At 39.6% G+C, this 22512-nt stretch overlaps 1 protein-coding gene across 3 annotated transcripts in view; it reads right to left on the reverse strand.

Moving 5' to 3' along the window:
- dock8 (dedicator of cytokinesis 8) overlaps nucleotides 1-22512 on the reverse strand; it is a 73692-nt gene that overhangs the window by 15170 nt on the left and 36010 nt on the right. For 2 of the 3 annotated variants that reach the window (XM_077560502.1, XM_077560500.1), the window contains exons 15-43: nucleotides 22264-22381; nucleotides 21864-21934; nucleotides 21136-21280; nucleotides 20947-21048; nucleotides 20752-20847; nucleotides 20160-20394; nucleotides 19933-20094; nucleotides 19443-19621; nucleotides 18657-18749; nucleotides 18123-18218; nucleotides 16947-17096; nucleotides 16758-16871; nucleotides 16217-16372; nucleotides 15632-15771; nucleotides 15370-15533; nucleotides 14563-14714; nucleotides 12579-12761; nucleotides 12365-12491; nucleotides 11727-11814; nucleotides 11547-11643; nucleotides 9928-10062; nucleotides 9576-9728; nucleotides 6249-6407; nucleotides 5994-6094; nucleotides 4537-4729; nucleotides 2528-2671; nucleotides 2286-2417; nucleotides 1589-1723; nucleotides 1153-1242 (exon numbers count right to left, since the gene is read on the reverse strand). In XM_077560502.1, coding sequence (XP_077416628.1) covers nucleotides 1153-1242; nucleotides 1589-1723; nucleotides 2286-2417; nucleotides 2528-2671; nucleotides 4537-4729; nucleotides 5994-6094; nucleotides 6249-6407; nucleotides 9576-9728; nucleotides 9928-10062; nucleotides 11547-11643; nucleotides 11727-11814; nucleotides 12365-12491; nucleotides 12579-12761; nucleotides 14563-14714; nucleotides 15370-15533; nucleotides 15632-15771; nucleotides 16217-16372; nucleotides 16758-16871; nucleotides 16947-17096; nucleotides 18123-18218; nucleotides 18657-18749; nucleotides 19443-19621; nucleotides 19933-20094; nucleotides 20160-20394; nucleotides 20752-20847; nucleotides 20947-21048; nucleotides 21136-21280; nucleotides 21864-21934; nucleotides 22264-22381 — 3910 coding nt within the window. The remainder of the gene's footprint in view (nucleotides 1-1152; nucleotides 1243-1588; nucleotides 1724-2285; nucleotides 2418-2527; nucleotides 2672-4536; nucleotides 4730-5993; nucleotides 6095-6248; nucleotides 6408-9575; nucleotides 9729-9927; nucleotides 10063-11546; nucleotides 11644-11726; nucleotides 11815-12364; nucleotides 12492-12578; nucleotides 12762-14562; nucleotides 14715-15369; nucleotides 15534-15631; nucleotides 15772-16216; nucleotides 16373-16757; nucleotides 16872-16946; nucleotides 17097-18122; nucleotides 18219-18656; nucleotides 18750-19442; nucleotides 19622-19932; nucleotides 20095-20159; nucleotides 20395-20751; nucleotides 20848-20946; nucleotides 21049-21135; nucleotides 21281-21863; nucleotides 21935-22263; nucleotides 22382-22512) is intronic. The other variant, XM_077560501.1, reaches the window with a different exon arrangement.

Here is a 22512-nt window from a genome sequence, read left to right on the forward strand (position 1 = left end):
TAAAAATTATTGAGAAAAAAAAAATCTTTGAAACACTATGATTATGTAAGTTTCTTTTGGACCAAACAAGATTTATTAAATTTGTCATTTTAAAATAAAAAGGTGCAAATATATCAATTTAAACAACTCAAAATTGGTATTAATGATATATTTTATTTTTGTTTACAATTATGCCGATTTTGTAATTGTGGAGTGTAATAATAGAAATTGTAATTAAATTACGATTAATTGCACAGCCCTATGATGAAGTAAAAATAAAAAACTAAACAAAAACAGATGTGTAAAATATGTAAAATAGTTAATAACAATAAAAAAACAATAATCCACTGATTTGACAATTGACAATGATTTTATTTTTCATAATTTAATCATAACTAACCAATCAATTATTTAATGAAATTAATTAATAAATTACACATGTCTGTGGAAATTGGTTTCATTTCACGTATTTTTAAACAAATTAATAAAGATAAATAAAAATTATGAAACAATTTTTGAATAACTAACTTTAGTGGGGAAACAGCTAAATGAAGGCAACAAATATTACAGTAATCTTGAGAGTAAAAATGCTCAAATGGCCAGAATTAAAAAATGGAGCGCAAGACATACTTTACCCACCCCTTATCTAAAATAATCTAATTCAAAAGCTGTGTGTTTATTATTTTTCGTGGTATAAAATCTTTTAGTTACATGAAAGGGTCAAAATGTTATAAAGTAGCTTTCATTGTGATGCAGTGCATTTCTAAAACTCCAATAATAAAATAAAAAAATACACACAAAAAATGAGTATCTGTACAGCAGGTGTACCTAATGTTATGTCATGTAATGTTATTTGTTGAACAACCTTCACGGTACATATGCATTACATATCATCAATAATTGCTAGATGCACTGCAGTAATCCGTCATCGGTGATTTAATGGAAGATTATTTATTTTTTTGTATTGGATTCCATTCTCCACAGTGAGTTAGTTCTTGGTACATCCGCCTCACTGTTGAGAGGTCCTGGGTTCAAATCTGTGCGGCGTTTGGATGTTTTTCCTGTGTTTGTGTGTGTTATCTACAGGCACGTTTGCCTTCCTTCCACATTCCAAAAAATGACAATTATACATTTGTTGTATGGTTATCCATTGAATGATAGCGTGTGTCTTACCTTGTTGGGGTTAAGTTGTTTTCTGTCCACAGGCGTCGAGTCTTTGATCATCACCAGGACGTTCTCTCCGAAGCACTGACTATAAAAGTTCTGGCAGCCAGAGAAACACGTACATATAACATGGCAGCGTATAATTATTTATAATTACACAAATGTCAATTAAATATCACTTAGTATTTGTTTGCTAATGTAATGTAGCAACTCTATCTGCATGGTGCCTTTGAGCCACAATTAAACCAAAATGTTTTCGTTTTTTTCTGAATAAAAATCCAAACCTCTTATATGTTTCTCAAGTTCCAAATGGTGATATATTTAGGCAAACATCACATGACCTAGCTGTTCTTTTTTTGTTTGCATGTTTCATTACCAAAAGGTGAAACCTGTCCACCCCTGATTTAAGACACACTAGACACAACATGCCGCATCTATTTCTCACCTCCAACCGCTGCGATATCTCTGGCAGGTGCGTAATGGCCGGCTCCTTGTAAATGAATTCCCGCTCATCGAGATCTCCGAACTTCACGCCGTAAAAACCCACCCGGAAGTACGTGCCGAACATCCTCTTGTGGCCCTGCAGGGACACAGGGACATTCATCTCCATGATGACATTCTCCACAGTAGGACATTACGCAGTTATTTTTATTTCTTATTAGTGTCATAAAGGCCTGTTTATGGGCCATTTATGACTTTCTACAGTCAGTAATTTTCAGGTAATTTAAAAGAAACAGATGCGGTTAATGGATAAAATACTAAATAATACAACACTTATCTGCCGACAGACAAATAGATATGATTAGATAAAATTTATTTGAATCCATCCTCTTGCTTGCTGGTTCTTGTTGGTTGTATGTATAATTTTAATACTAGCGTAAATAAGAATAAAAGTGGTGGCCACACAAAATTGACACTTGGAGGCCAATTTGGACATTTTCATTAAGGGGTGTACTCACTTTTGTTGCCAGCTGTTTAGTTATATTGAGAGGACTGTAAATCGTAGCAAAAAGTCATTTCTTCAGCGTTTCATGAAATTATTTCCAAAAACGTGAGGGGTGTACTCACTGTTGTAAGATATTGTATTTGTTAATTATAGTTTTAGAATTTATTTATTTTTAAATAGTGAATTTAGTCATTACCTTCTGAATGATATTATCAAAGGCTCTCTGCAGTTTGTCGTGAGTGGACGCCAGCTTCTTGAAGTCACGATGAGCCTCAAGGATGGGGATGATTACCTTGTAGACTTCGTTAACAGCCTCGTACAGACCTCCCTTGATAAGACAAAAAGCGGCGCCGTCGGTTACCATGGCGACATACAGCACGCCGATATTACACAGCAAGTGACAAATGGATGAAAACAATGGCCCGGTTTGCTCATTACATTGCTGAAGAGCTCGGCGGCTTGCTCCAGCAAGCCCACGAGGCCGCTCTCGGTGAAGTAGCGACCCGAGCACACGCCGTCCTCGTCGGGGGACAGGATGTCGTCCGACACTGCCGACTCCTCCAGCACGTTGGAGGAGATGCTCTGAGGAGGGAAAATCCATGCGTCCAATCAATCACTTAGTCCTCTTAATCAAATTAGCAGTCACATGGCTGAATTGAAAACGGGGAGCAGGAAATGGAACTAATGTGATGACCCTCCAATCAATGACCTGTTGACTGCTGGAGGTCATGATGTGTTGGGCGCACACACCTCGCTGTATATGTGTGTCTGTATGTCTGTGTGCGTCTGTCTGTCTAGGTGTGTGTATGCTACATCTTATCAATATCACCTTCAGCACAAGAGCATGTATTTATCACAATATTGATTTTATCTAACAATGTGTAAAAAAGTTATATATTTATTTAGTATTAACTCATTCACTCTCAGCCATATTCACTGAAGCAACCCCCTTCGCTCCCGGCTGTTTTAATGAATTTTGATTTTGAATGTTGTATTCTATTGGTATAAAAACATTGAACCTACCAAAAGAAAGATCTCTTCTGTCTCTTCTTTCATCAGAAAAAAAGTCTATTTCTATCTGTTTCTGTTTTGCAGCAATTAACATTAGAATGTAGCTAAGTTTCATCATTATTCACAAACCTGTTTAAAACAGTAGGGGAAAGAGCTTTTTTTTCTGGTTGATCTCTTATACTCTGCTGCCATTTGCTGGCCGTTTTTGTAATAACTACCATTGCTTCAACGGTTCTCTTCAGTTCAGAGGCTTCTGTATGCTCTAGCATAAAAAAAACATTTAAAAAAAACATATAAATAAGTTTTAGGGATCATGGTAACATTTAAAATAGAACGTATTTATACATTTCTGGGAGCAAATGAGTAAATAATGGGGGTAAACACCACTTCTCAATTGTTTTTTTTTTAACCACCACCCCCTCCCCCTCGGGAAGAACTAAATATTTTGCACTCCGCGGAGACTTTAAATAGCATCATTTGTCTATAAAATTGTTGTATGTCTGCCTCTGCAGAGGAGCTATGACTCATTTGTGATGTGAAATTACACTTTATTCTAGTGTGGCCACACACACACACACAAAAAAAAAACATGTTGCTTGAGGTCACACACCCACCAATCCCCCCACTCCCTACTTATTTAGAAAAATAGAATATTACATCCACATTTTAATTATGTTTTTTTTTTTTTTTTTTTTTATGAATGCCAAGAATTATTTACAGCTTATCCATTGTTTTATTCATTCAAGACTGGAATACTAATATATTAAGGTCAGAATGCATACACACATTGATAGTCATATGTTTTTTTCTTTACATCTTGGAATTATTATTATTATTATTGAATTTCTGCATAAATTTAAACTATGGAAAACTGGCATGATTTGTAATGTCAAAAACACCATTTATTTTTTACACCATTAAATGTTCAAATCCACACAGTTATACAACAAATATTCAGTTTCAAAATTCTGAAAGTATTACTTCTACAACATAATAACAATAATAATAATAATAATATATGTAAGTGAGTCACTATTCTTGTTTACTTTATAAACCGGTAGCCGTGGCTAAGCGGTTAAGCTTGTCACCTGCCACTCCGGACACACGGCAGTGGTGTCCTTGAGCAAGACACTGATTACGCAAACTGCTAAAGCGGCACTAACAATGTGTGTTTGCTCATGTGATGGGTCAAATGCAGGTCAAATTTTGTGTACGTGTGACAAAAAGATGACTTCATCTCTCATATAACTTTGGCAAGAATCTATAAATTGTTTATTAAAAAAAAAATACCTGTCAAAATTTGGGTTACATTATCATTATAATGAATCTATACAAAATTATCATCATCGGTACTATTTAGTCGTTGCAGGAATGGCAGGTGGAGTAACCCCCAACCTATTTCCCATGTGTATATTATGATATAATCTGATGTCTACCTGGAAGGTGACGCTGCCAACGGGCAGGTAATTGTGATCCTCCAGCATGCTGAGGTATTCCGCCACCAGGGCGGCGGCGTGCACCAGACACATAGCCGACTCGGTGTAGCATTTCCTGTTGTTGTGCTTCTCCGCCATGTTCTGCAGCCACGTCAGACGCAGGTCGGGAGATGTCTGGTAGCCTTTTGCTATCCTGTGGGACGGACGAGGAGGGAGAAGGGGAGGATGTCACTGCTATTGATTTACTTCTCAATAATATCATTAAGTCTTTCATTACAAAAGATGATAATCTTTATGAGAGGGACAAAATATTACAAACAGCTGTCTGAATCACGCAGTGCACTCCAAGCACCATAACAAACTATTTTGTTGACTTGCTATCCTAGCTGACTTTGGGTGAGAGGCAAGGTATACACAATATGGACAAAAATAGCATCCACTATGCCAGTTGGCGTTTATGTGCGAGGCTGTGAGTTGTGGCCGACAGAAGCTCTGCCTTGTGTGTTTCACTGTTCTCTCGGTGTTCAATTAATTGCTAAACAACGCATCACCGAGCGTGGTTCTTTTCTTTCTTTACCACATGCAAGGGCATTACGAATTTCTGTGATAGACAAGCGCATGCCTTGCCAAGTGTGACCCAAATTGGGTCTCTTGGCTGATTTTTTGCTTCGGCTTGCGAGCAAACATTTGAGATAAAAGGGCTCGATGGTGGCAGCAAACTCTGCAAAAGTAATTTCTCAACAAGCAGCAGTTTGGCAGACTAAACATAAAGTAGCCACAATGCTTTCTTCTTATTTTAATGCTCACATACAAAAAAATAGCATCAATACAATAACCTTGTTTATTGTACCGCCCTCTGTTGGCCAAGACGCACATACCAGATGGAGCAGAATCTGTTCTACAAGAGCTGTGGTAAGTAAAACCCTGTGTTGCCATTCAAGCATTAGAAGAACAACAATTGTAATGAAGGCCTTTAGACATTTTTCACAATATTTATAAGAAAACCAAAATATGAAAATTATTCTCATAAAAGGAATTCATGTATGCAGTGCATTTAAATGGAATAAAAGCCTTTATAAAGCCTTTGATTCATTTTCTTTTTAACGTTAATAGATACATCTGGACGCCAAATGTTTTGTACCCTACAGATCAACAAGTGTGGTGAGCTCGCAAGGGGTGAGTTTAGGTGAAAAGAGTGTACACGCTTAGGGTGAATGAGACCTAAAATAGAGCCATGCGTAATAAATGGCACATGTAACACGACACATGGAGCGCGCATATGGTCCTTTGGTCTCTTCCGGACCCACTGTTTGCATTTGCATGTAAACAAAAGCGGCTCAGAGGGGAGCCAAAGTGCTAGCACATGGTTGCCATAGTGAGGGAGGCAAACAGAGGCAAAACAAGGCCCAGATAAAGAGAGAGAGGATGACGGGGTGGCAGGAAAGTGTGGAAGGTACCTGTACATGAGGTCCATGAGCATCTCGGGATCCTCCTGGAACTCTCGCATCTTCACTGTGTCCGACAAGATGCTGTTGAGGTTCCTCAGGAGCTCATCCACCTGGGGACGGAATTAGGCCTTAAGAATTTATCAAATTCAAATATCACAATATCACGATATTGCTGTCATTATTACATTCCTGGATATAATCATGGTTCAAAAGGTGATGTGATTGTGTTTAAGACCCAAACTCATCATGAACATCATGAGATACCTGCATGGGCAACTGCGTGTTCTGCATCTCGCCGTCTTCTTCGGCGTAGGCCAGGATTGTGCGCAGGGAGCGTCTCAGGTGCTCTTCCTGGAAGTCGGAGGACTTGCCCACGAGGGAGGCCAGCGACATGGTGACTTGCATCTTCACTCTGGAGAAGTTCTGTTCCAGACACACACGCACAGAAGGACCACCATGAACTTTTTCTTGAACAAAATGTAACTGGAGCTTCACGGCCTATTGACTTCCACATTTGACTCTCGTTAACACATCTTTGACTCTTGAATATTGGAGCCACACTTTTTAAACAACCCTCCAAATCATGTGCATTGAATTAATTAGATTAGATTCGATCATTTGCAAAAGATGTATCAGTTTAGTTTGACAGCAAGAGAAGCATTAATCTAACAATTGATAATAATTGTAAGATCACTATCATTATTATTTTTATCATTATTATCAGTAGTAGTAGTAGAAGCAGCAGCAGCAGCAGGGATAGGTTTGTAGTAGTAATAGTATCAATTCAGTTATAATTTATTAAAAGTTTTGCCTGTTTAAGATATCCATCCATCCATCCATTTTCTTGACCGCTTTTCCTCACAAGTGTCACGGGGGGTGCTGGAGCCTATCCCAGCTGGCTTCGGGCAGTAGGCGGGGTACACCCTGAACTGGTTGCCAGCCAATCGCAGGGCACACAGAGACGAACAACCATACTCACAATCACACCTATGGACAATTTGGAGTGTTCAATTAACCTGCCATGCATGTCTTTGGAATGTGGGAGGAAACCGGAGTACCCGGTGAAAACCCACGCAAGCACGGGGAGAACATGCAAACTCCACCCAGGAAGGCCGAAGCCTGGACTCGATCTCACGTCCTCTGCACTGGGAGGCGGACGTGCTAACCAGTCAACCACCGTGCTGCTGTTTAAGATATATATTTTTTAATTAAATAAAATTGGCAAATAAATAAAATTGCTTTTATGGATTAATAATGCATCTACTGTAATTTTTTTTTTCAATCAGACAATTTATAAAGCATACAAAACACTTAAATTATAAATAAACCTAAATTTAATAATCTTAAATATCTTAATTATATCTTTAAAATATTATTGATGATATTAATTATGATTGTTATTTATTCAAAATGTCTGCTTAAGTCACTACTTTTAAAGCAACTTTTAAATCAATTAAAACTATAGATGAAAATGCAAAAATACAATAATAATAATGCATTAAATAAAATTTCATTATAAAATTTTTGTCATTTTAAATACTAGGATTTTTTCAGTTTTTCTTTTTCCTTTTATTTATATATTTAAAAATGTTTCCCCCCGACTCAAACATTCTTTTATTCCATTTTAGTCATAAGAGAAAATTGACCCAAAACATATATAGAATGTATATAGAATGTATTTAATATACATTTTATCTTATTCTTTAATTCCTTCCATAAAGCAGTTTGCGTTTGAACTTGATGATGACCACATTGTATTCCACCTGGTTCCCTCCAATTGCATACAGTATGTTTAAATGCATGTACTGGATGTTAGAAGAGATACAATTATGTTAATCATTGTGGTTGTTGTTTACAGGGTATCGAGGTACACGGCCTCGCCCTGAGAGCAGTTCCAAATATTTTGCCCAACTACCGTAGCTAAATTTGTCAATTACTTGTCACGCCCTCGCCAAGAAAACAAAAACGACGCCGAAAATGTGGCGTACAAATTGAATCAGCACCCAAACGCATCACGACAATATTGAATCAGGAAGGCGCAGTGGTTTGATTATGTTGCATCCTCTGCTTGCTGTTGTTACTCCCTTCATTCTTCACACTACCTGTCAGTGACAAGCTGCCACATGTGCATGCTCAGGTTGAGAGTGTGTGTGTGTGTGTGTATATGTGTGTGTGTGCTGAGCGCCATCTATCTCCGACATGAGCGGCAAAGCGGGAAATGATCCCCCATTAGCAGAGACATAATCACCCATGGATCATCTCTACGGCCCCATTCTGTTCAACTGAGCATGGAGCCGCGGCCTAACCACCCATCACTGCCCCCTAATGCACTTGATGTGTGTCTGCGAGCGTGTGTGTGGTCAAAAATTGGGCCTATATAATAAGATTTGTCTCATCAGTTGACATCTCCTTTTTCTTCCGAGCTTTTTATAAGCATCTGAAGCACAAATGTCAGCATGTGTATTTTTCTGCGTGAGCATGTTGTTGAAAAAACGGCTTGATATTAGGAAGAAAATTCTATTTGAGTGAGTCACATGGCCGCTAAGCTAATTCCCAGTGCTGCATCCTCTGCATAAACAAATACATGCTGAGAGGTGTGTGTGTGTGTGCGCACATGTTCCAGAGGTTGGTGTCTGACTTTCATTACAGTGTGCACGCTGTAAACACAGGAAATATCAAAGCGGCACGCAAAATGAGCGATGGCACACTAGCTTATTTTCTTTTCAACACAAACTCGCCAAACCACAACATTAGGCACTAAAGATACCCACCTCCTGCATATGTTGGAACCAAGATACAGTGGTACTTTAACTCACGAACACCCCAATTTAGGATTTTCGCTTTGTATTGCGAGCAAAAATTGGACTTAGAAATGATAATTAGGTACTCAACCGCTAGGTGGCAGCAGCGAGCATCGCATCTAGAGACCAGTTCATGTGGTCACTTTTATGCTAGCTTTTTCTGCTTGTTTTTTTTTTTTTTTGGAGCGCAGGTGTTTTGCCAAACTTTTTTTTCTTGTCATAGGTCTAAAAAAAAGAAAGTGAGTACAGTACTGAGACAACCAAGCAATGGCGAGGTGTACATGTCGTCAACTTGGCGAAGCAAAACAAGTGTAATACAGTACTTCTTTAAAATTTACTAATACTGAAGCAGAAGGTGTTTTAATTAATCTGTATGAAAACTTTAAAGACACTAGCAAGTGAAGCCAAAAATGAAATGACTGGCAAAACTTTTGGCTGTGGCACACAGTCAGCCAGTGTGTGTCATTATTTAAAGAGGGTTAGATAGTGACACATCTTTCTGCTCTCTATTCACCCGCACACCCTTCACCAGAAACTTTTTCCACCGTGCGCCCAGAATAGAAACGGGAATGACATAAAAGCAGGATAAAATGTGCGTGTCTATGTGTGTGACTCAGAAGCGCACGTATCATGAGCCAATGGACACTCTTACGTGCACTTCAATTCAATTCCTTCAGGTTAGATAAAGACTGAAAGGTCACCCGCCATTTGCTTTGGTCTGTGGCAGCGCCGGTGGTCTGGATAACCTTGAGTGAGTGATCATGGGATGTTGACGTGTGTGTGCGCTTACGCTGGCATTGCTGTAACTGTATCTCATGATGAGGTAGAGGGTAGCGCACGCCTGACTCCGGTTCTCGTCCAATGGGCTGCTGCAGTACTGGAGCACTTTCTGGCACAGGTCCGCACACTGCTCAGCCTCTTCTTCAAAGAGAAGCTCGCCAAACTGCAACAGAAGCAATTGAGGATGATTGTATTGTTGGATTGCTGTCTGTTAAGAAATTCAGCTTGACATTAAGTACCGTTGGAATCATGAGGTGATATAGTGGCAATAACAAGAAAAACAATTCATTGTTATCATTATACAGAGTGCATATAATTATAATAATTCATAATAATATCAATATTAGTCGTGTGTGTGGTACCTTGACAATAAGCGCCCTGAGTGTGCTGAAGGTGTGTGAAAGGAAGGTGGTGCTCTGGTTGCAGGTGAGAGAGTGAAGTAACACCTTCAACACGCCACCCACCACACTGTCCTTGCAGTCCACCAGTGGCACGGCCTGCATGGAAGACATAACCAAAATGAAACAATATTCGTCCCGACGTCCACATGAGTGGAAGATTAAGTGCGGTAGTTACACTGAGACAATATAGCCAATGGTATGCAATAAATAAAACTTAACTCAGGAAGAGCAGAAGTTCACTAAGGCTATTATGTTGTATTGTGTAATTCACCGTGAAAACAATTACAACAATGTAAATGAAGCATCTTTTGCTGCATTCAAGACTGCTGGGAAATAGTTTAGTGGCTAAAATGGCAAAACGTTTACTCCAGAGCATCTTCAAAATAAATCCCACACAAGGCCAACAAATTAACACCTGATATGATGTAATTTATTTTTTATAGACAGGCCTATTCACCGTGATTGTTGTTGTTATATATATATACACGCATATATATATTATAGCCTATTATAAAGGCAGTTGATGAGATATCTTAACCAGATTTGATTTATTTTAATCAGTGTTTATTAAAGTTTTCATTAACATTAAAATGTTGTGTTGGGAAACTGATGTTGAGGCTACCACTACAGCGAACATGGCAAGAAATCTGTCTTGATGTGCTTCGTGCAAATAATGGTGCCCACGTAGAAGTCTATTAACTGAAGTTTAAAAATAATAATAATAAACACTCATTAAAGTAGAATAAATCTAGTTGAAATATCTTAACAACTGCCTTTGTAATAAATTGTTTTAATTGTAAAGAGACTCGGGGGTGGCGTGGCTCAGTGGCAGACTGGTCGTCTCCCAACCCAAAGGTTGTGGTTTCGATCCCATGCCATTGTGACCACGTCGAAGTGTTCTTACGCAAGATACTGAACCCCCCCAAATGCGTCATCAGTAGGTGAATGAGTAATCGAATGTAAAGCACTTTGAGGGCCTTGTAATGTGGAAAAGCGCTATATAAATGAAGTACCATTTACCATTTATGGACACCCTGTATTTCTTTACTGCATACAGTATCCGATTGTATTTTATTTGTCCTGTCACGTGATCTTGAGTGGCTTGAAAAATTCCCTGGATTAATTTCCCATGGAAATTCAAAATAATTTTTCCCAACCATTTCCAATCTTTAACCTGCCAACACGTCCTGAATTTATAATTCTTTTGCCCGGGAATAAACCATTAAACACAGCTGATCATGTATGGGTTTTTTTTCAAGTGCTTTGACCAATAAAGGATACAAAGACTCATTTCAAGTTGACACTGCCAAATCTTGCATGTGTGTGTGTGGGCGGTTTATTTATACACGTAAATGCCGCCAATTCAAAGTGCTTGGAAAAAATTCTGTAGAAGGAAGATGTCTGTGAATATTCTCATTCAACCAGGTCATTGTATTCTGAAGGCACTGAATCAATCGCAACTTGAACAGTCCATTTGTGAGAAATTCAATGCCCTGAGAACAGTTACAGGAACATTCATTTTCAAACAAATGATTGTCATTAACACACCCTCCTCCACTTAGAGCAGTGTTCACCCATACCTGTATGATGGTTTCCAGTAGGTCCAAAACGATGAGGTTTGCCTCTGTGGCCAAGTTTCCACTGATCAGGGCCTCCTGGTCTAACTCCGCCTTGGTCCTGGTGCAAGGTAGGATGATGAATACTCAGATTTGAGAAGGTAGTGTACTGTATGTACGTCTGGAGAAGTGATACCAACGTACTTATCATGCCTGTCGTTTGTCTGTCTCCACTGGGTGAGATCTTTCCTCCAGCGCAGGTTCTCTCTTTGACCCATGGTTCTGTCCATTCCTGACAAACACAAAAATAAAAACTTCAGAAAGAAAAAGCTGTCAAAATACCTGTGCCAGTCATCCGAGCAACAGAAAAGTCAATTAATTAGCCACTCAATGACAATAACTATGTCTGAGTTTCCACCACATCTCATCAGTTTTGAATCAACTTAACAGTGATATATAAATATAAATTATGTTTACATTCTCTCCGGCTTCAAAGCAATTTACTTCATGTAACATCGTTTTGCCTGACACTTCACATATTAAAAACTACGGTGGTAGTGAAGGCAAAAATCCTCGTGTTGTCTCAATCACTCTGCCTCGGCCACATAGCGTGTAAGGGATGCTAACTAGAGGTGTAAGGGGAGATCACTTGAGTTTTTGAATACTTTTGAATGTCATTTAATCCACCAAAACAAATGTCAAACCTTTATTGAAATGGAACAGTGAGATTTATTAGCCATTTTGACATGTCAACGGCTGTTAGGAACACACCAGGTCCATAAGGTATAAAATTGATCGGAACGTGCTCCCTGGCGGGCGCAGTCCCTCTAAGTGCGCGTTACCTCCGACTCGCTTCATCATCTCCCCGCGGGCTCCCATCCCCCTCAGCAGGGCTTCTTCCAGCTGGAGCTTCGCCTGCTGGGATTTCTGTAAAGCCTGTGTGCTCACTTTATCGTTGCTCTGCTGAACCTACACAAATACAAATACACGCATATAATAAGCAGTTATTGACCAACAAGGCTTCTAAACGGACTCCATAATGCAGAGCAAACTGACCCGGTACTCAAAACAGGACACGCAGATAGTGAGGAGCTCCAACAGCTTGTTGAGCTGCGAGGGGGGCATGTCCACAGTCCAGCGCTGGATAAGACCGCGGTCGGCGTTCTTCATCACCCATAGGAAGCACACCAGCAGGTGGCGGCTGGTGTCCGCCGCCAGGGTGGCTACCGACTTTCCCTGCTGGAACAAAAAGGACAGAAGAAACAGGCAAAAGCTCATTTGAAACTTGAAAGAAGCACTGGAAATGACCACAAAACATCCCCTGGATGTCCTCATGTATTCTAACAAGAAAGTGGATGAGATTACAAATAGGTTCCTCCCAATTTTACACTGCCTTTTAATATAAACTGTACGACGTATAAGTAAAACAATATATGTCCATACAAGAAAACAAACAAATAAAGAATTTCAAATTTGCTTACGCTGCTTGGGATCATGAGAAAGCAGCAGTCGAATAAAAAGAAAGCATACTAAAATAACATAAAACAATAAAAATGTCTCTTATCCATTTTATGGTCATGAGTCAAATAATTATAATAATAATTTAAATTAAACATAAAGAGAGAAAAATAAACACATTTAAAAATGAATTAATAATAAATAAACATAAATTGAATAGATAAATAATAGTAATACTAAATAACCCGAAATATTTTCAAACACCTATTCTGTTCGAGTCAGGGGACAACTGCAGTTTAATGGAACCACAAAAAAGAAAATAAACAATGAACACAAAAGCAAAAATTAAAATGAGTCACTTTAATAAATGCACCAAAAAAAAAAAAAAAAAAAAGAAAATATGTGTACCTGTTCACAACACTATCAGTGACCTAAAACTAAAACTAAATGAAAAGACAAATAAAATACAAATCCTTCAAATAAATAAATAAATAAACTAAAAATACTAATAAAACATTTTCAACAACTTAAAAAACAAATCAACCAGAAATTAAATTTTTTTAAAAAATAAATAAATCACTGAAATGAACTAAAAACTACAACTAAAAAAATCAATTTCAAATAAAATACAAATAGTTAAATAATAAACATTTCAAATAAACTTAAATCTCATTAAAGAGCCAGTCGCATATTAAGTAGAAATCATCAATTGTTCTCAATTCAACCAAAATTCTTTACGGATTTGGTTTACAGGTGACGACTAGCCCATCTGATCCTAGAAAAGAGACGTGGGTAGACCCTGGACTGGTCACCAGCCACAATTTAAGAACTTCTAAATGCACTATTAACACCAACAAATGTCCAGCTCCCACGGGGGACCCCTAATGCAGCAAACACACAAGTTGCAAGGATGGTCAACTACCTCTTTTCCTCATCTAGCAGACGTGAAAATCTACTGCAGACTAATTCACCTGCATTCTCCTGATGATGAATTACGACGTGAGAGGTCTACTGCTGCTTCACTTGTTTGGCAGCTCTTGATAAATGTGGCCATTATCGCCCCAGCGCTTTTGGGTGTCCTGCCTCAAAAACCTCACATTCTCACGGTGGGACCCAGCCCAGCTTTTTTCCCTACCTGACATTCGCGGCTTTACCGCTAAATGTTGCTGTGAAAATATCAATGAGGGAAAAAAAGCTACAAAAAACATCAATCGAAGTGGCTGACGTACTACAGCTGCCATGTTTGGAACTATGATGAATATCAAGCCGAGGGCTGCGTTGTGTGAAAGTCACTTTTCCCGCTGTGGTGGTGTTTCATGCAAAAACATTGCAGGGTCACTAGAGTGCATCGCTTGGAGGTGACTGTGTAGTTTGATAGGTAGATACTATACATGATGGATGTGTTTTTTTTTAGATGTGTTGACCCTCTTATAAACTATCACATTTTCGTGTGTGTATGTGTGCGTGCATGTGGCTCTGACAGCTAATCAATCTACCTCAGTGAACTTTACATATTTGGCACGACACACGTGCACATCGTATACACACTTCTAAAAACGGCGTAATAGTTGACAGTTCTTACCATGGATGCCATGGAAACAAGAACGTTCCTCCCCAGCGTGTTGAAGGGGTTCCCGGCGATCGCCATGGCAACAGATTGATTGATGGGCGGCACGCTGTCAAGGTCGTCTTCAGGTCCACCACTTTTGTTCTTTGCGCCGCGTGCGTCGGAAACTGTGGAGATAGACACGTAGACTAAATTGTAGGGATCATAACTTACATCTATACATATTGTACAGTGTAATACTGCATCTTAAAAAAGGAAGAACACACCTCATATTTTTGTAAATAATTTACCATATAATTTAATTGGACAAAACTGAAGAAATTATACGTATACTGTACCTATGATGTGAAATAGGCAGTGTAGCTTATAAAAGAGTCTACTGTTACTTTTCTGTTCAGTAGAAGTGTTATATGGCACCTCATGACAAAGAACTCTAAGAGGATCTGAAAAAAACAATTGTTGCTCTATATAAAGACAGACAAGGCTATAAGATGATTGCCAACCCAGAAATTGAGGTGCAGCACAGTAGCCACTATGGACAGGCCTTGTCATGGTCCATCAAACAAGTTGAGTGCACATGCTCAGAGTCATATCCAGAGATTGTCTTTGGAAAATAGACGTATGAATACTGCCAGCATTGATGCAGAGGTTGAAGGGGTGGGAGCATGAAACTGCACACTGCATCATTTTGGTCTGCATAGCTGTAAGGAAACCTCTTCTAAAGATCATGCACAAGAAAGCCCGAAAACAGATTGCTTGAGACCAGCGGACTAAGAACATGGATTACTGGAACCGCGCCCTGTGGTCTGAAATAATACATACCAGTGAAATCCAGGTAGTTGGTGGAGTCAATGATGATGCCCACCAGGGGCAAGTAGAGGGCGGCCATCTTGGCTCTGACCTCGCTCTTGACGCAGCGATGGTCCAGATCGTGAGAGCACAGCAGGCTGAAGATGGCGTTGATGGCCTTCCTCTGGACCTTTCCCCTGAAGACGCATGCAGTCCCCCCCAAAAAACTGTCAGTCAAGATATTGATGCCTCACATTAAGGATTTCAATAAGCATTTTGCATCCTTCTTCTGTACCCCTCTGACTCCATGTCGAGGGCTGCGTTGAGCTCGGTGAGGAGCAGCCCAGTGAGGTAGTGCTGCTGCTTGAACTCCTGAGAGAGCTCAAACAGACCCAGGATCCTTTGCTGCTCTTGCAAACTATATGACCCAGAGCTCTGTATGGAGACACACATCACAGTACACGTTTACACTCATGTCACAAATGAATACTATATAGCAGAGGTGGGCAAACTCGATCGTCGAGGGCCGGAGTCCTGCAGGCTTTGGAGGTTTCCCTTTTCCAACACAAGCTGATTCCAATCAACAGGATCGTTATCAGGGTTATACAGAGCTTGCTGAGGAGCTGATCATATATCAGCTTTGTTGGAGAAGGGAAACATCCAAAACCTGCATGACTCAGGCCCTCAAGGACCGAGTGTGCCCACCCCTGCTATATATATATAACTACCGTTATATTGGGTTCATTTTTTTATTGTTTACTAAGTCACCTTTATGATACGAATTTAAATGTTAATCTAAAATGTAAACAAATGACCAGTGTCGTCCTCCATAGGACTGACTACAAGCTAATGAAGGCTCAAAGAGCGGCCATGGCCAGACCTGTGAGGAGATGGACGGGCACGGAGAGGCAGGAGCCGACGCTGGACTGCTGAAGAACAGGCTGAGGTTGAGGTAGTGCTCGTGACTGCACAGGATTCGCAGGAACTCCAGACGCATGCTGATCAGTGTTGGCATCGAAACACTTTTGGCGGACATCTGGAACAGAAAGAAGAGAAAATGGCACTGATGTGGATATTTTGTAGGATCATTGTGTGAAAAAGCTTCTCTGTACAATTGAAAACAGACATATCGTGGACAATTTACTTTTTAACTAATTTGCTCCCAAAAACGCATAAATAGTCAATTTTAAATATTACCATGATCCCAAAGACGTATTTATAAGTTTCTTAATGTTTTTTATTTTTTTGTTTTTATTTATTTATTTATTTTCATGCTAGACCATACAGAAGGCTTTGATGCAGCCTCAGAACTGAAGAGGATGCTTGAAGCAATGGTAGTTATTACAAAAACAGCAAGCAGGTGTCAGCAGAGTATAAGAGATTGTGCAGGTGTATCTAAAGTTGCGTCCACTGAGCTGTACCTGATTACAGTAGTTTTTCACTAGTAGGAATACGAAGCCTCGGTCCATGAGAGACAACAGGTCATAGAGGAAGAAAGCCAGGCTGATATTGACTTTCTCCGCTTGCTCCACCTCCTGAAACAGACGCCAACAAACTGCAATTGGCAAAGTGTCTCACTCATGCTAAGATAAGAGGTATCCCTGCCCTACCTTTTGCTGCTTGACCAGGATGGTGCCGATCTCAGCCGTGACGACCGAGACAATGGTGGTGATGTCATCTTTAAAGCGGTCGGAGAAGCGATTCCTCCGCGGCACGTTGTTCTGGTCCAGCTGAGACACGTGCTGGGCCATGCTTTTCACCTGTTTGGAAGATGAAAGGTGGGGGCAATAAGTGGAAATTGATCGCCATCCAGTGGCTTTTCACATGCGTTGTAATTTGTAGTTTGACTGAAGCGTATTTAAAGTACTGATAATTGGCTGTCGGAACCATGTTTAAGACCACTTAACAACTAAAGTTCAGATTAGGGAATACTATACAGGCACATTTCAACAGCAGACTACATGGGCTATTAGCAGCTCCATTGGAAGGGAAGCAAAAACACACTTTCAGTTTCACTTTTTACAGTGCACAAAGCGCATTTAAGAAACGTCAACAAAACAGGACATCTCAAACACACAAGTAAAACTACTGTATCAATGAATTAAGCATAATGACACAAGGATTCCACCAGATGGCGCCAAAGTAATACTTGTATTGCAGTGCCCTATGCACAAAATCTATGAATGAGCAGATTTTCCACAAATAACGGAGAACAAGTTAAAAATAAAGAAAATCTGCGAATATGTGAACTACAAATATTTACTATAGAAATAGAATACACGACTAGAATAGAGAAAAACTACAAATAACCTGTAGAATTAAAATAAAAAATCAACTGCATCACTATTCATATACAAGCACAAACCTCATTCATATGGACACTCTTCTAGCTCGTTATTCATGATAACTGTCACCCCCACAACAGAAATAACACGACAAGAAAAAGACATCATGTATACAAAAAATGTGACGCTGATCAAAATAAAACCAACAAAGTCTGTTTTATTTGAACTGCGCCATGGTAACGTTATAAAAATGCATATAATAAGTCCTGAATTTGATTCATCCCTCTAGTGAGATCATTGCAGGACAAGTATGACTAAGTGAGATTAATGGAGAGGTTGAGAATAAATGTGAGTAATGATATACCTCAGTAAAAACAACGGCAGGGAGAGAAAGGGTGAGAGAGAAGGAAAGAGAGATTCATGATCGACTGATGTACAGATCTGTATTTTTTTCCTTCTAATGTGCCATTCAAAAAATGGTATTGCGTAAAGAAGACTGACCAGCAGCTCAAAGAAGAACCAGGCATATTTGTATGCGTTCTCCCTGCACACTCCCGTGCTGACAACCATTTGCAGGGCCAGCTCCTCGTGAAATTGCTGCAAGACAAAAAAAAAACACTGTGCATATAAGACAGGCTATTTTTCTACTTTGTGGAAGAGCTTTGAATGCAAGAAATGAGAGGGGGAAATTGTGCCACGCTGACACCTTGTGGACATCAGACATTGTCCCTCAAAAGATGATCATTAGTTCCTAAGATAAATACAGTATACCAAAAACACTGTTAACACTGATTAATTATTTAACTAAACAAACGTGTATTTTCTGCTCACGTTGTGAAGCAATGAAAAAGAGTACAACATATATTTAGCATGATTGGCAAAATTCTGATATAATTTATTGCATATTTGATCTGATTCCATTGTGCAACATATTTACTGTTTACTATTCATATATTTTTTTAATCGTTTAAAATTCAGAATATAAATATATAATAAAATGTATATAACCTAGGCGACACCCCCCACTGCATGTACCTTTCTGCTGGAGGGCCTGGTGCTTCCTGTTGTGTTCTGATGGCTGTTAATATCCAAAATGGTTGACATGCGACTGCCTGGAATGTTGTGGCCCTGCAGACAAATGCGCACACGCGCGTTCCATCACAATGAGCATGATGGATGTCCTCATTAGAACCGCTGTCTAGCGTCTATTACAATAGCTAATGTAGTGTAGGAGTATGAATCAAATGACGTGTGGTGTGAAGAGGCATGCTGGGTGATCAGGTAGAAAAACTGGGAAGCTGTCTGTGCAGTGCAGTTTTTTTGCATACCTCAGAGGTCAGGACTGGAGTCACATGACTTGATATTTATGTAACCAATTTTAGGATTTGGAACATGGATAACTTAAACGTTGACATGGTATTCATGAGACCTGACTTGACTTAGATTTGGAAGTACAAGAATGAACAAGTATTGCCAATTTATATTGGAAAATCTGCATATTCATGTATGATATTGATTTTTTGTTTATTTGTTTATTTATTTATTTTGTGTGGTACCTACCTGGCAAACCACCACACTATGATGTGCTAAAAAAAAAAAAACATATCGACGCCTTTTTAAAATAATTGCCCAAGTCATTTTTTTCAGATTTTTCAGGAAACACAAAACATATAACCATTTGCATCATGAGGAGATGATTAAGACAAAAAAAAAAAAAATGACATAAGCAATTATTTAAAGAGGGTGACGATATGTGACTTGCTTGATTTTTGCCTTACTTTTGACTTGCTCAAACTTGACTCACTCCCACCTCTGGCATACCTTGGCGGCCAAGATGTGTTTGACCTCAGCATCCTCGGCAGACGAGTGCGGCGCAGGGATGTCAGGGTTGCTGCTGCTGCGGATTCTGGACTGCAGTAGCATGTTGCCCACTGTGGCTGCGGAAGATCGGCCCATCGTGCTGTAACGGCTCTCTGTGGACGGCATTACACCGCCTGTTCCTGTTTTCGGCAAAGCACAGATAAGTTTCAGCTTGACTTTTGAGTGGACACTCGGGAAGGAAGACTGAATTTCCTTAGATGTAAATGTCAGTGTGAATGTTTGTTGACCCAAATGTGCCCTCCAACTGGCTGGCGACCAGTCCAGGGTGTAAAGTCAGTTGGGGTATAGAAAATAGATGGGTGGACACAGTATATCACTGAAAAGATGCATTTGTCAAAGGCTCCATGTAAGAAACCATTCACACCTATGCTCAATTGAGGTTTTAACTTCACACAGAAGTGTATCTTGGTGCATATTCATCAGTGCATACCATTTGGAATGTCCCGAGGTGGCTCAGGTAGACGTAACACCCAGTAAAGGTAGGTCGCCAATAAGCTATTCCGCCCCTGCTGGTCCCTGGTCAGCTCCTGACTGTTGTGCAGACTGTTGACAATGGACACCACCGACTCAAAGGCGATCTGGGCCAAGTTGGCTGAAAAACAGTACGTCATGACATATCTATTGGGTGCATCGAAGTCAGCGATATCATCAACTTACCGGTCTGGCCAGCAATGAGCATGGGCTGCATGATGAGCGTGAGGAGATTGTCCAGCACCAGGTGCAGGAAAAGCACCAGCGGCTCCAGGCTGGACGACGACAGGGAGATGATGCTGAGTTTCAATTCGTGCTCCAGCTTATTCTCAGGAATCTTCTCCTCTCGGACGCGCAGTGGGAACGTGGCGCCGCCCTCCAGCGCATGACAAAGGGTAAAGAAGCGCTCCAAGTGGTTGTCCTGGTGGGTATTGGGTAAAGCGAGAGAGTGGATCAATAGTAGCTATATAGTGCATTCTTGTTGCTATAACATATACTGTAGGTAACGTGCGTAGGTCGCATGGACCTATCATCAGTCCTCTGTTGTTGTTTTTATTATTATTTATTGTTCAAACCATGTGTTGGCTGGAACATTTTATACTTGCACTAAGAAATGTGTTATGAAAAATGAAATATATAATTACACATATTTTGTGTATATTTAAAATGGCATGCTTGTCATACATCAGGTTAGAAAGTGTGCCATCCCATGTTTTATTTTGAGGTTTGGTGTAAAATGTTTCACAATTGCAGCTCTAAACCTTAATCTTTAACTGACCTGAGTGTGCACAGAGGACACAGCCTGAACCTCCAGATTGAACAATCCCTTGTGACTTTCCATCCACTTGACTGGGATGGCCTGAGAAGGAAGTTTCTGCACAGCAAACAACATCAAAAGGCAGTTAACTTAAATAAGGTGCACATATACAAGAGGAAAAAAGGGATACCGAGAGGTATCTTTAAACAGGTTTACCTCAGCAGGGTGCAGTGAGTAATTAGGAGGTAGTCGCTCCAAGACGATGGGCAAGCAGAACTGACCCGTATTCAGTCTGTCGTTAATCCATATGGGCAGCCACTAGATGAGGAGGACGAGCGTAAGAAAACGTTTGTTCTTTAGATTTACAACAACAACAAATGAATTTTGTATGAGCGGGAGTCTTACAGAGTAGCCAATGAGCGTTTCGCAGCTGTTGCTCTGGTTCTGCTTCTGCTGGCAGCTGATGTGGTAAAAGGTGAAGAGCAAGTGATGTCGCTCCGTTAGACGGGCGGGGAGAGACATCTTCACCTCTTCATAGAAATCAGGCGATCTGACCAAAAAAGGAGAGACTTACAGGGAGCAGGGATCCAGATTGCCCCTAAATGGTGGGTTTGCTTCTAAAATTTGAGACAAATAATTTTTCATTTACTGTGCGACCTGTAAATTCGCAGACTTTTTTAAAATTACTATTCTTGAATATTTGTTGTTGCTGACACACTTGCACCCATTTATCAATAATATAGTGAAAATGAGTGCAGTGAATATTTTACTTTGCAAGTGTTTTCATGACAAAAATATCATTATATTCGGGTACAGTGATTCTGACAGAGACCACAAAAAAAAAAAACTTTTCAACTGTTGAAGCCCTAAAACATCCCTCCCACAATCGTTAAACATGCTTAAACTTATCAAAACACACTTTTTGAACATATTTAAACACAAAAAAATGCATGCATAAATATGTGTAATAATGAAAAATAAAAACATTATTTCATATTTTAAGCCTCCCATCAGCTTTAATCCCATTTTAACTTATTTAGACAAACTTTTCTAGCACATTGTATTTTAGGGCGTTAAAAAAAATGTTTAAAAAGTAAACCACGATATAGATAGAGGTGTACTGCTGTACTTGCTTGTTATGGTAGGTAACAGGGGTGTAAACTTCCTGCACAAATTCAGGGCCACTGGATTTGCCGAAAATGACCTGGTGGGGAGAACATGCACACACAATACATACAAGTTAGGTTTAAATTGGTTTAAAGTATCTTTTCATTATTATTAATGATAAATATTGATCAATGGAAACAGTCATAGAGCTTAATATTGGAAACAAAATGTTTTGCTGAATAGTTTTTAGGGTACATAATAGTATTATAAACTATTGGAGGACACCCAGGGGAGTAGATTGTTATACAGTCCAACCACTAATTTCTAGCCGTTTTTCATAACATTACATTCTTTTTAAAACTACTTTTAACAACCCTATTTGTGTTTGTGTGTCTGGATAGTTCGAGAGGTAGCATCTGTACTCACAGGTAGAGCACAGCTGGGGTCTTCTCCACTCATAAACTGCATTTTGATGGTGATGTTTCTCGCAGACGTTAGCCTGTTGACAAAGTTCAGCCTCTGGGGATAAATAAAGAGCAAGTTCCTGCAGAATGCAAAGAAAAGAAAGTGATGTAATTTAGGTTTAACACACTAGATGGCAATAGTGATACATGAGTAACTTTGCAATAAGTGAAGCAATAGGAAACAGACAAGTTTACTTGACTTCTAACACAA

This window comes from Vanacampus margaritifer, chromosome 3 (genome assembly GCF_051991255.1).
Source record: "Vanacampus margaritifer isolate UIUO_Vmar chromosome 3, RoL_Vmar_1.0, whole genome shotgun sequence".
NCBI classification, from domain to species: domain Eukaryota; kingdom Metazoa; phylum Chordata; class Actinopteri; order Syngnathiformes; family Syngnathidae; genus Vanacampus; species Vanacampus margaritifer.